Raw genomic sequence first — 15058 nt, forward strand, 5'->3', positions numbered from 1 at the left:
ACCTGATGCCCATAACCCTGTCATAGGTTAATGGGTAGTCCACCTTGAAGGGGTTTTTCCACAAAGACAAGTTAGGCCCTATTCACGGGATAGGGTCTAACTTGCTGATCAGTGGTGGTCTCAGTGCTGAGACCCCCACAGATCGCTAAAACAAGGGCTCAGATCGGCCTCTCATCGTTCCATAAGAGTAATAGAACAGACAACCGTGAATGACCGTTATGCTCCATTAATCTCTATGGAGCTGTCGGAGATCACTAAGTGCGGCTTTCGGCAATTTCCATCAGCTCCATAGAGATTAATAGAGCAGAACGGGCATACACAACCGTCTGCTCTATTAGTCTGAGGAGCGGCGTCAGACCCCTCGTTTTCATGATCTGTGGGGGTCTCAGCACTGAGCCCCCCACTGATCAGCAAGTTAGGGCCTAAATTCTTTGGTGGGAAAACCCCCCTATTACCTACAGAAAAAAAAAACAACTATATGATCTGCCAGGTTTTTGATTCCAGGAAAATAAACCTCCTAAAAATGCAAAACAAAATCACAAAATCAAAGGCCATTTAGGTTACGCTTTCTATGCCAATATGACGTGTACATAGAATTTTATTAGCCAGTCTATATGTGTATTCTCGAGTTATAAAAAAATATATATAACTTTATATTATTTTAAAAGTAGTAAAACATAACCATGTGTTTAATTGCTACTGTTGAAATTGCAATGGAAGAATAAAGGGAATATTATTTTTATCTCCACAGGTAGAAATGTTCGTACACCATACAGAAGGCCTCACACTGCTGATCATAGTTCAGGGGAATCTGCACTGCAAACTCTTGAAAAAGGCACATTGGCCCAGATTTATCAACAGTGAGGCACACTGCTGTATACTAGGGGGCAGGGGCTGTCAGGGTAAATACTAGGGGGCAAGCTGGCTGTATACTGGACACTGGGACTAGCTGGCTGTATACTGGGCACAGGGACAAGCTGGCAGTATACTGAGATTAGGAACTAGCTGGCTTTATACTGGGTGCAGTGGCTGCTGGCTATAAACTGTGGCACAGGGGACTGTCTATGAACTGGTGGCAGGGGCTTGCTGACTATATACTGGGGACAGTGGCTGGTGGCTATATACTGGGGACAGGGGTCTGGAAGGCTATATACTGGGGGGCATTGATTGGTAGGTTATAAACTGGGGGGCATGGGTTGACTGGCTGTATATTCTGGGAGGCAGGGTGCTGTTCAGCTATATAATTTGGGCTATATACTGGCTGATTGCTGTGACAAATGCATTTCCCACCCTAGGCTTATACTCGAATCCGTATGTTTTCCCAGTTTTTTGAGTTAAAATGAGGTATCTCGGCTTATACTTGGTCGGCTTATACTCTAGTATATACGGTAGTTTGTATTCCTTTAGTTTGCACTCAGTACAGTTTGCATCCTGAATGCAAGATTATTGAATACTGGCGCACAGTCTTAAGTTATCTGATGCTCCCTACTTTGCTCTAGAAGTGCACATCATCTTTTTTGGCGGCACCTTTAATATATAGCATACAACACAATTCCGTAGAGTTTCTGTGTTAAATGTGTCACAATCTCCGACTAAGCACTATCACGCTCCTTTAGGTTCACATTTTTTCTGTCTTGTCGGAGACAGAGACACAAAACTGGCAAAGACACTTGATAAATACATGTGCAAGCCCCAGAGACGTTCTTTCTATTGCAAAGACAGAAAACTGGCATAGTCAGTTTAATAGATCTGGGTCAATGGGGTTAAAATTTATTGATGCATGGTGAACTAGAAGTAGTTTATTTGCAGAAGTTATAAATAAGATCTGTGGCTTTTCTTCTGTTCTATATGTTTTCCCATTATCCCCCCACAACTAATTTTCTTTTTATAGATTTCTAATATATCAAGTGCCATTTAATATGCAGTGGCCTTAAAAAACTTTGACATTGCCATGTTAATGGGAAATTTATAAAGGTCATGGGTCATGCCTAGGAACATCCAAAATGCGAATGTCTTTAAGAGGTTAATGGAATATTTTGTAACAAAATATTGTAGAATTACTCAATATTAAAGAAGAAAATTATGGATTCCCATTGCAATCTTATGCTTTAATATTGCCCAAAGTCCTCAAATAAAAAATTAGTTTGCAGTCGATATAATCATAAGAACAAATGTATATTTTGATCATGAGCTCATTTGTGTACATCCATTTTTCTTCTCTCTCTTTATTTGAACATATGCTTCTTTTGGAATAGAGGGCCAGCGTGAGCTTGATCACGTACCCTATAGTGCCAGCTTGTTTTTCATGTACAGGCAGTCCCCGGGTTACATACAAGATAGGGTCTGGAGGTTTGTTCTTAAGTTGAATTTGTATGTAAGTCGAAACTGTATATTTTATAATGGAAGTTCTAGACAATTTTTTTTCTTTTGCCCCAGTGACATTTGGAGTTTCAAAATTTTTGGTGTAATTGGACCAAGAATTATCAATAAAGCTTCATTACAGACCCCGTACAGCTGATCATTGCAGTCTGGGACTATAGTAAAGCATCCAGAGAGATTCACCAGAGGTCACATGGGGCAGAGGGGTCCGTCTGTAACTATGGGTTGTCTGTAAGTCGGGTGTCCTTAAGTAGGGGACCACCTGTATATTAATTACAATGTTTTATCTGGTGTCATTTTAAAACCTTAATATTACTGCCTGAAGAAAGCAGTCAAATGTATCCACTCCTCTTTGATATATGGTTTGCATGTCCAGGCAATAGATGCCTTTGATAGTCGATATATATGGTAGTAAATACCAACAAAAGTATACAGGACCAAAAACCGTACTCAAAATACCATATAGTTAATCAATATAATATAAATCTTTATTAATACACATAAGGGAGATCAAAATGGACATTAAAAACACACACGTTAAAATCCACAAGAACAAACAGCATGGTGGTGGTCAATCCATAGTATAAAGTACCAAGTATCAAATCATATATACATGTAACCATATGAATAAATAAATAAATACAGGCTAGGGCTGTGCAAAGTATGCAATTATAAGTTCGCACCCAGTAGTACCACAAGTGACTGAATACCTTGCTTTCTGTAAACGAGCCCCAGACCACAACCAGAGCACCCTGATGTACGTTTCGCTGTCGCTTCCTCAAGGGGGTGTGCTGTGGCGTAGCGGGTGGTGGATATATATATCCATACTAGCATGGCCAGCTGACCAATATTGGCCAATAAAACGTCTTACCTAATGCAGGTGTCTGTTAATGGCACATCGCTCCGGTCGTCACGCCCACCTGCGGGGGACGGGCCAGAGTTCCGAAGAGTAGGCAGCGTGCAATCCTGCGCGTCACCACAAACCGGAAGTACGGGCCCGTCGCCGGAGTCTGAGAAGGCGCCGAAGAGATGTGCATCACCCGTTCATCTTAGGTGCTGGCAAGAGGTGTGAGCAAACGTAACATATACAGGGGATACAGGTGAGTATGCTAAAAGTTGATAAGGGACAAAAAGGTATTAAAGTACATAAGAGGAACAACAAGATTGTCTTATGTGGTATGGATTTGTGAACTATTATATTTGTGGTGTATGGTTATCGCATCCTGCATATCGCATGATTGGTGCAAGAATGACTCATATACATTATACATATATTAATGGAAAAGATTATATATATATTTCCAATACTCATGTCGATGTGCCAACAAAATCCGTGAAAAAAACATAACAATTGTGACCATTAAAAAACAGTGCATGTGTATGATTGTGAGCATATATCAAATATTCAGGTGGAAATACAATTTACATATACTAAATAAGGTGGGCGTGATACTGCGTGAGTTAAATGTGCATGAATGTAAACATGCAACCTGTTAAGGAAATAAATACATATAAAGTGTCTAGTGCCACTGAAAGGTGTACATGATAGTGTTAAAAAGTATCTGGAGAGGTTGATATGTGCTGTGTGTATCTGAACAATAATATAATAGCAGCCAATCATAGCATGAACTGACTGATAAAAGTTCTAATAAAATATGACAAAACCTAAAGTGTATCTATGTGTAGATTACATCATAAGTAAAAGTGGAATGTGCATAAAGTGCCGTGTGCTTAATGCTCCTGTACGATTGCGTAAAAAAAAACCTTACAATGAATTAATCCAAAATTTATATATATAATCCCTAAGCTGAAGTGATGATCCTAATTGCGCAAAAAAGGGCGGAAGAGGTAACGAGGATATGCAGTAAAAGTAAAAGACACCCCCAAGAGAAAGAGTCGACATTGTACACCCACACCCATTACAAAATGCATGAAGATAGATTCAAAGGGCCTAAACAACACCAACGATTATGTCATGATAATCCACTAGACTTACTCACATCAAACTACATGTACCTACCCCCTACACAAGAGGGGAAAGTATACCAAAAGAACCAGTGTACCCCACACAAAATATCACAAACCACTACCGCCAGTAAAAAACGAATGTAATGATAAAACAACAGATATAGACAATATATTAAAATAAGCGACCCACTATCCAGATTCTAATTAAATGAACGGGGAGAAAGATAGCTTCTCATTCTATCCTGAAGGAAAAATGGTATCCAATTTCACAATCCATTTCAATTCAATCCTCTCCAGTTTTTTGAAGGTGTCTCCTCCACGGGCTCCCAAAATTATCTTATCAATCCCGTCTGCTCGAAGGTCCTGCCATCTGCCTTCATGATATTCCAAAAAATGTTTTGGCACAGGTTTGAGTCTGGCTATCTTCTCCAAATCAGTGGGAAGGAGTTTACTTGCTGTCCTGATGTCCTTTATGTGTTCCTGGAGACGGATTTTCAGTTCATGTGTGGTCATGCCCACGTATTTGAGCCCACCGGTGGTGCTGCAATTAACAAAATGCACAATGTTAAAGTTGCGCTGGCCTTTTGAATCCTGAAAGGTTTTTGTCTTTATAATATGTGGACATACAGAACAGTGTCCACAGGGAAATGATCCCCAGTCAGGACCCTTTGACCCAAAAATATAATTGGGGGATGCCTAATGGCTTCTTACCAAGGTATTGCCGATAGTGTCAGCACATTTACTTCCGCTATTTGTTCCTCTATATCAGGTTCTGATAGTAGTATTGGCCAGAACCGCTCAAAGATCTTGTTCATTTCTCCCATTGTGCATTGTAGGGGGTAATGATTCTTACCTTGTTCTCCTGTGAGGGTCTTTGCTTCTGAGTTAGTAGTAAAAATGTAATACAATTTTGAAACATAGGAAAGAGTGCCACTGCTTTTCTACAGTTTACATTTATTAACTTTTAGGAAGGGAATAGATAAAAAAAGCTGTTTTAACTTCTTACATTTCCCATGTTTATCTCAAATAATATGATAATTATATTTTCCAGGTCTATACAACAGTGCCAAATGTATTATTTTTCAAGTTTATACTATTTGTTTCAGAATCCTCTATATGGATTCTCACTGCTCAATTCTGAACTTGCTGAGCTCATCCAGGGCTAGTCTGCTGAGAGGTTTTTGTTTAGCTGCCTTGCAGAGTTGATTCCCTGGGCTCGGCTGGTCTTAGACAATGGGTGGTGTCATTCTCTAGGCTCTTTGTGTTCACAGCTGGGGGTTGAGTGATGCATGGGTTAGCTGGTCAGTTGCTTGGGATGGCATCCAGGAGCAGGATAAATTGATAATGCTCAGTTCACTCAGGGCTGGTCATACTTTTTTCTGTGACATGTAGTACTTCTCTGTCTGTGTTGTTCTGGGTCTGGAACCCTGTAACTGAGCCTATATGCAATCTAAATCGGTACCCAGAACCCCAGTTTGAACTAGAACCTGTATCAGAACCCTGTGTAACCCTAGCCTGAGATTGAACCCTGTGTAACCCCAGCCTCCACCAAAACCTTGTGTACCTGGAACCAGTCTGGAAACCTGTGTACTGATTATGCCTGTACTCCTGCCTGTCTCTGGAATTTGTACCTGTCCTATACCCCGTTCTTGTGTCTGCTCGATCCTGCTTCTATTCTTCCAAGTCAAACTAGTGAATGTTGACCAGAAGGATCTAACCATTTGGGTTTTTGCAGCTTGCTAGAAAGGTGACAGGGGTTGTGGGTGAAGTTAGGGTCTGTACCTCATTCTGTACCACAGTGGTTGCGAACCTATGGCACTGGTGCCAGAGGCGACACTCGAAGCCCTCTCTGTGGGCACCCAAGCCATCACCCCAGCATGAAGTTCACCAGACAGGACTCAAAGAATCTTCCTGCAGAATCTTCCTACAATGATAGGCGAATTTGCCTTCCTCTTTCAACTGCGTTGGTGTCCTTAGGAGGTTGAACGATTGAAAGTTGTCAAAGAACAAAGTGAAACCCATTACTGCTTAAATTGTCGTGCTGGCACTTTGCAATAAATAAGTGGCTTTTGGTTGAAGTTTGGGCACTCAGGCTCTAAAAGGTTCGCCATCACTGCTCTACCATGACAATTTGTCAATGTTAATGTTTCCTGTGTGTAATAACTAACTTGACATCTTCATATGTTGGGTCCTTTCAAATTAACTGATCTATTTCTTATTTTTACATTTTTAATTCAATCATTTTCATAATGGAAATTTTTGGAGGAAATGTTTAGTTACATTTTTTTCATTTAATATAATTGTTCTGTTGGCATTTCCTAGAAGCTCACCAAAGTGTTTATCCTAACTTGTCTTGATTACTTTTTTAGGTCCTTTCTCCGTTGTCAGATTCCATCTTGGCTGAAAAAACTGTGACAGTGTTGGATGATCGTGTGGGAATTGTAGATCTTGGAATTCAACTTATAACTGGTCTCTCCTTGTCTGTACAAGCCAGCAAGGGTAATAAAAGAGCCATCATAACAACCACTACAGCCAGTGATATCTTACATGAGATGAAACAGGTAAAGTCAGCTAAAAACTATTATTTTATTATTTGATGAAATAGTATCATGTGCCCTGATATTTCATATACTGTTTTTTTATTTACTATTTCTTTTTATTTTCATGGTACCAACATGTTACACAGACAATGTATTTACACACATAACTCCCTGCCTCCATAGAGGTTCACAATCTAATTTCTCAATGTCAGGGCAGTTTTATCGTGTGTCAGTTACTCTACCTGTATAACATTAAGACTAAATTAGGAAAACATCATATACAAGGTGCAGACAAGAAGGAATATATATTACAAACGTTTACTTATATCTTTTCCTTCAAGTAGTACTGAACAGGAAATTTCTAAAGTAATCACACACACACATCTATATAGAGAAAGAGAGGAATCTAAATGCCAGATGTATATAGGCATAAATTAAGCATATATACAAAATATTAAATTATAGGTGTCATGAAACATTGGTGAATACATAAGTAGTGCACATCAGGAAAGGTCATCCAGACTCCATACCTCTATGTACCCTGTACCCACATTCGTTTTTACTAGGTCAAAAGAAATTTGTTGTTTCCAGACTTTATAAACATAGTGAACTTTTTCAAGTGTTTATTTATGTTGACCATGATGATTATGGCTTACAATCAAGAAAAACCTAAAGTCATTGATAATAATAATTCCTTTATTTATATAGCACACACAGATTACGCAGCGCTACACAGAACTTGCCAGATCAGTCCCTGTCCCTATGGAGCTCAAAATCTAATCAACCTACCAGTACATTTTGGAGTGTGGGCAGAAACCGGAGGAAACCCACACAAACACATAGAGAAGATACAATCTCTTTGCATATGTTGACCTGGATGGGACTTGAACCCATTGCTGGAAGGCAGTAGTGCTAACCACTGAGCCAATGGGGCACATTTATTTGCCCGTCCTGTCACGTTCCAAGAAAGTGCATAGTCTGACTGGTATGCACTCTGCTGTGATCGTGCGCCTGACACAATCACCAGTTAAATTCCTGTCCCAGTGGCACAATTCCCAATAACGTTGGAAAATCCGACGAAAGTGTGACCCTTAGTAAATAAGCCACATTTTTTGCATTATCTCTGAAAATTAGAATAATTAATCCAAAACACCTGCAGAGCTTTTCTAAGCATTTTAAACAGTCCTTTAGTCTGGTTAACCCCTTATCACGAATAACAAATCTGACATGTGTCTAAATAATTGGTTAAAACTTCGGAAATCTTTAACATATCCAGGTGATTTTGAGTTTTTTTTCTTGAGACACTTTGTACTTCATGTAAGCAACTGAGTTACTTACAGACGGTTCCTGCCAGAAGGCAGAACCCTGCGTGAAGACAAGGCGGCAGTCTCGGGGCACACGCCAGACCTAGGGGCTGCAGCAGGATGGATTTGATCCCCTGGTAAGCACACCAGGGTGTTACGATCCATGGGTGGGGGCACCTACACACCGCGATCATGCTTGACCAAGGCGTGTAAGGGGTTAAACACCCAGGATCAGAGTTTTTTAATACTGGTTGAAATGCCGTTTCTGGGCTGCGATGTCACAGCCCGATACTGGCACCAGCGAGACCCGATGTCCTGCAATCTTCTTCTGGCAGCCTGCCTTAGAAAGGCGTCTCATCAGAAGAAGAACCCTTAACCCCTTAACGCTCTGCGCCGTAGCTCTATGGCGCAGAGGTATAAGGGGTGTATGAAGAGGGCTCACGGGCTGAGTCCTCTTCATACAGAGGTGGGGGTTTTTGCATAATGCATAAAACCCCCACCGCTAATAACCGCGGTCGGTGCTAGCACCGATCGTGGCTATTAACCCCACCGTTGCCGCCGGCAAAGTCGCCGGCGGCATTTAAAAGACGGCGGCGCCTTTTTTTCGATCGCCACGCCCCCGAACGAGATCGGGGGGCGGCGATCGGTTGCCATGGTAGCCTCTTGTCTTCTTTTGACACGAGGCTATCTGGCAGCTGCAGATTCGTTACAATGAGCCAGTGGCTCATTGTAATGAATGTGCTGCAAAATTGCCATATATTGCAATACAGAAGTATTGCAGTATATGGTAGCAGCGATCTGACCATCTAGGGTTAATGTACCCTAGATGGGCTAAAAGATAGTGAAAAAAAAAAGAAAAAAAAAGGTTTAAAAAATAAAAAAAATTAATAAAATATTAAAAGTTCAAATCACCCCCCTTTCCCTAGAACGGATATAAAACATAATAAACAGTAAAAATCACAAACATATTAGGTATCGCCGCGTCCCAAAATGCCCGATCTATCAAAATATAAAAACGGTTACAGGCGGCGGTGACCTCCGAGGCGGGAAATGGCGCCCAAATGTCCGAAATGCGACTTTTACACCTTTTTACATAACATAAAAAATGAATTAAAAAATGATCAAAATGTCGCACAGACCTCAAAATGGAAGCAATGAAAACGTCGCCTCATTTCGCAAAAAATGACCCCTCACACATCTCCGTGCGCCAAAGTATGAAAAAGTTATTAGCGTCAGAAGATGGCAAAAATGTTTTTTTCGTTTTTGTACACATTCGTTTAATTTTTGAAAATGTATTAAAACACAATAAAACCTATATAAATTTGGTATCACCGCGATCGCACCGAACCAAAGAATAAATTAGGCGTGTTATTTGAAGCGAAGAGTGAAAGTCGTAAAAACTGAGCCCACAAGAACGTGACGCACGTGCGGTTTTTTTTCAATTTTTCCACATTTGGAATTTTTTTTCAGCTTCGCAGTACACGGCATGTTAAAATAAATAACATTACGGGAAAGTAAAATTTGTTACGCACAAAATAAGCCCTCACACAGGTCTGTACACGGAAAAATGAAAAAGTTATGGATTTTTGAAGTTGAAGAGCGAGAAATGAGCCGAAAAACCCTCCGTCCTTAAGGGGTTAATGACTGCCGTAGAAAGCCGATAGGGAAGTCAATAGTGGGTTAAGTAGGCAACACAATCATGGAGAAGACTGCTGACTTGACAGATGATGAAAAGGCAGTCATTGACATACTCCACAAGTATTGGACTGCTGCTGGAATCAGTGCTTCAAGAGCCACCACACACAGATGTATCCAGGACATGGGCTACATGTGCAGCATTCCATATGTGAACTCACTCCTGACCAATAGACAATGCCAGAAGTGGGCCAAGGAGAATCAGAACTGGATTGTTTCTCAGTGGTCTAAGGTGTTGTTTTCAGATGAAAGTATATTTTGCATTTCATTTGTAAATCAACATCCCAGAGTCTGGAGGAAGAGTGAAGAGGCACAATCCAAGCTGCTTGAGGCCTAGTGTGAAGTTTCCACAATCATTGATGGTTTAGGGAGCCATGCCATTTTCTGGTGTAGGTCCACTGTGTTAGAGCACTTTATGCTTGCCTCTGCGTACAAGCTTTTTTGAGATGGAATTTTCATTTTCAAGCAGGACTTGGCACCTGTCCACGCTGACAAAAGTACCAATACCTGGTTTAATAACCACAGTATCACTTTGTCTGGTATTGTCAAGAGGAAGATGAGAGACTGCAGAACCAAAAATTCAGTTGAAAGCTGCTATTAAAGCAAACTGGATTTCCATAACATTTCTCCAGAGCCATCAGCTGATCACCTCCATGCCATACCACATTGAAGCAGTAATTCATGCAAACGGAGCCCCAACCAAGTATTGAGAGGGCTTACTATACATACTTTTCAATAAACACTTGAAAAAGTTCACTCTGATTGTAGCGACTCTATATAATATGTGAGTTTCTCTTTTTGAATTGACTTACTGAAAAAAATAGACTATTGCTAATTTTCTAATTGCCTGAGAAAATTTGGCATATTTTCCAAGTCAACAAATACCAGCTGCAATGTTGGTATTATAATCAAGCAACGTTTATGTCAGCAACAGACACTAAATTCAGCATAGTCTAAGGCTGACTTTTCTGACCTATAGACACTTTTTTAATTGGATTTATAAGAGATGGATACGTTTATGTTTTTCACTGATATTTAAAGTATACTGTGAAAATTATTCCTTTCTCTTACAGGAGGCTGTCATCAGTGTGTGGACCTTGTTTAGTGATGGTTCAGTAACACCACTGGATATCTACGAAAGTAAAGACTTCTCAATAATGGTGTCCTCTCTTGATGAAATGGTGGTTTCTACGTACCAGAATCCTTTATCAAACTGGCCTGTTGTGGTTGCAGAAGGAGAAGGCCAAGGACCTTTAATAAAGTTAGAATTAGGGATCAGTGAGATCTGCCAGAAATCTAAGAGGAAAAGTAGCCTCGCTGTGGGAAGTGGAACTATCAAGGTTAAATTTGGCCAGAAAGATTCTGATCAAAAGGGAAAAATCAATGAAATTCAAAACATAGATGATGAGTTTAAGAAAATCACAAGTAAAACTACTGAGAAAGTTGCAGAACAAGAAAGGACCTTAAATGAATGGCCCAAGCATGGATCTTCCATCCATTTTGAAGATGCTAACAAAAACTCAACCTCTGATTCTCCAGTAGACTATCACAAGAACTATAATGATGCCCACATTGTTCCTATTCCATATACCAGCTTTCCTACAAGAATAGCATCGGAGCACAATCAGGAAAGTGAACTTACATTGACTTCAAGGGGCCTCACCGACTTGGAAATTGGCATGTATGCCCTTCTCTGCGTGTTCTGTCTCGCAATTCTAGTCTTTTTAATTAACTGTGTGGCATTTGCTTGGAAATATAGACATAAAAGATTTCCTGTGGCAGATCAGGCAAACATTCCACATTCGCATGACTGGGTATGGCTTGGGAATGAGGTGGAACTGTTGGAAAATCCAGTGGACATTCCCGTGGCTGAAGAATGCACTACAATGATTGATAGGAGATCACAATTTGAAGAAAGCAATTTTTTGCTCAATGGTGGTTCTCAAAAGAATCCATATAGTCAAATTATGAGGTCATCAGATTACAATTATGAACAAGAGGCTCAGAATGAGCCACTTAATCCTGGGAGTTCAAAGAGGAAACGGGTAAAGTTCACGTCATTTACCACAGTTTTACCTGAAGAAGGTGGTCCTTATACTAATGCTGTCATCTTTGGAAATGAAGAAAATATTAAATGGGTGTGTCAAGATATGAACGTTGGAGATTCACGTGAGCTTAGAGACTATATGGATAGTCTTCAGGACAACCTGTAAAATAATATGTTTATATTCACCTTTATGCCTTCGTTTTGTTTATTTGTTTTTTAAAGGTGGGACTATCTAAACAGCAATAGAGAAGAAACTCGAAAAGGTTAAGTTTATTATAGAAAGTCTATACTGCCAACATATTTGGCGCTAAGGTAGAGAGTACTCATGAGGAAGGACAAGTAATTTTTATATTGGGCGACAAGTGATGCTTTCGTACTGTATACGGTTTCCTGGTTCTCTGAAGGGTTTCAATACATGACATGATATCAGGTTTCCAATTAAAAGCACACTGGACTTTTCTTGTCATATTTCCAGTTCATTGTAAGCGTAAATCTGAATGTATTATAAATGTATTTACGAATATATCTCAACATAACATACCATTAGATGCAAACAATGCTAAGATACAAGAAATAAACATATATTTTATTCTGCCTTTGGTTTTGTTGTAAACTTATCCATGTATTAGTCATAGGTCCAACATTAAAGTACAGGTATAACCTTAGTTACCAGTCTGTGATATCTTTAGCGGATACTTTTACTGTCTTTCTGCTGAAAGTTTTAAAGGAATATCCAAATAAATGCCATAAATGTAGGTTTCACCTCTGAGACCTGCACCGATGAGGATGATAGGTCCCCAAGCCGGTCAGGAACTATACATCGTTGTTCTCTTCAAAGATGCAGGTGCAGAAATATCAGATTTAAAAGGGATTTTAAAACAGATACAAAAATTTTTTTTGTATAAATACACTAATTACCATTCATATATTATCCAGTGATACATTAGATTCCCGGTCATGTTGGTGAACTCAGGATCACTATGGACATATTCATTCTAATTTGAATGCTAGTCATTACAGGAATGTGAAGCCACGCTTTTCAGGTATTTATGGCATATCCTGTGAATACGCCATATGGTCTGAGGTATATGAGTATCTTAAGGTTATTTCCTTTGGGAAAATATTTGGCTTGATTATAGGAAACACTGTAATAAAGGACACCAAGGGTATTCTCCTCTAACAGTCAAAATTATACAGATGATTATATTTTAAAGGCATTGTGAAGCAGAACATGCTGACAATTTCTTTTATATCTATCAGGTTGTGAATTTTTGTTGATTTTTGTAGACCAATTTATGATTGTTCTACACATTCTCAATAACTTCAATTTATTATATTTGTTCTTCATTCCCCAATACTAAACCCTTCTATAGGTAATTTATTGTGCACACTTTATTGGTATGACCATCATAATTACCAGTTACCACTATTCTTTATCCTAACTTTGACAACACAAGTAATTACAAGTATTGTAATGTGTGTAAGTGGCAGGATATTAGGTAATTAACCAATATACATCTATAAAAAGTTCTTTGCCACTTCCTTGATATGTAAAGTGAAGCCTCCGATCTTTTACCTCATCAGCCAGAGAATCCTGTCCAAAAAATTGCCGTAGATGGTGGGTCATGTGATCTCTGACCATCAGCAATCGCCCTGCCAAGACCTTAATCGTATACTCATGAATACTATCATAGGGTCATGGCAGGGTGATTGGTCATGGACAGTTAGATCACATGACTCTACATCTGTGGCCATTATATGGTCAGGAATGTCTGACTAATGAGGTAAAAGACCGGAGGCTTCACTTTACATGTCAGGAAAGTGGAGCAGAACTTTCAATACACTTACACACTTATTACAAAAAAACTGAGGCCAACCCCTTTTAATGGCCTAATGCTCAAGGATTATATAACCATTATTGTTTCAGTTCAGTCATAGCTTCTGCTTTTACCACCCTTGGTGGAACCATAGGTTATCCTGTTGACCATTGACCTCTGCAGGGTTCATTGGCTATGTTTGTCATGAATGTATATGCTTAATGCATCTGTGGCTTAACCCTACAAATCAATTGGAAGATGGCTGAAAAGATCTCTATCTATCTATCTATCTATCTATCTATCTATCTATCTATCTATCTATCTATCTATCAGAATGCAAAGTTAGAAGTTGCACCTGGGCCCTGATGTTTGTGTGACATAAAGACAACATTGAATGGCCACCCTATAGGAGACCTACTTGAACTAAGGCGTATGGGCTCTGAAATGGTCTGTAGCACCAGGTGATCACATTAAATTAATGATCTCCAATCCTTGCATAATTGTTTATCATAACATTTGGCATCACTTAATTTATGAATAATGGCATCACTATTTCCTGGTTGTCTGGCCTTTTTCTAACTAATGCAATAAAATAGAAATATAATCACATCTACATAATAAATATTCACATTTAATTTGGTTCCTAATATCACAGTACATCAGGGGAGTCTACACTGTAAATAAAGCCTGAATCAAATTTTCTCTAAATGAAAACGTAATTACATTGCCCCAAAGAGAGCTGCTTCAGCTTCTTTTTGTTAGATGCATAAAATGTGTTAAAGCTGTTAATGTTCTTCACTTCAAAAACTAAAATGAATCCTCCTAACTACTGGAAGAAAAATGAACTCTTCCCAGTGGTGATGGGATTGTCACAGTCAGTCCTGTAGGAAATTACCTTTGTATTCCCTAGTATATAATCTGTTGTGGAATAAACAATTTACACCAGAAAACATGTGTATATAAAACATATAGCTAATCAAATTGGGTTTAAATGGATCAGACACAAAATACCTCCTGCGAAAGCCGTATGTAGAGGGCACTGGCTCCATGAGAACTGATCTGTGTCCAATAATGTAATCATGTAACACTAAAATGCTCAAGTGCTCGTTACTCGGGTCGAACTTTTCCCGATGCTCGAGTGCTCGTATTGAATAACGAACCCCATTGAAGTCATTGAAGTATTTTTCACTGCAAAGACACATTGAAAGAACACTGAAGAGCATATTGCAGATGTTTTCTTCACTGTGTTCTTTCTGTGCTGTTGGTCCTGCTCCAGCCCGCTCCACTCCAGCCTCCACTTCAGCCCCC

The 15058-nt window shown here is 39.5% G+C and overlaps 1 protein-coding gene across 1 annotated transcript in view; it reads left to right on the forward strand.

Moving 5' to 3' along the window:
- TMEM132B (transmembrane protein 132B) overlaps positions 1-14834 on the forward strand; it is a 390335-nt gene extending 375501 nt beyond the window's left edge. Inside the window, exons 8-9 of the mRNA XM_072144365.1 lie at positions 6717-6908; positions 10960-14834. Of these exons, the coding sequence (XP_072000466.1) occupies positions 6717-6908; positions 10960-12099 (1332 nt within the window). The 3' untranslated portion in view covers positions 12100-14834. The remainder of the gene's footprint in view (positions 1-6716; positions 6909-10959) is intronic.
- The last annotated feature ends 224 nt before the right edge of the window (positions 14835-15058 follow it).

This window comes from Engystomops pustulosus, chromosome 1 (assembly GCF_040894005.1).
Source record: "Engystomops pustulosus chromosome 1, aEngPut4.maternal, whole genome shotgun sequence".
Lineage (NCBI taxonomy): Eukaryota > Metazoa > Chordata > Amphibia > Anura > Leptodactylidae > Engystomops > Engystomops pustulosus.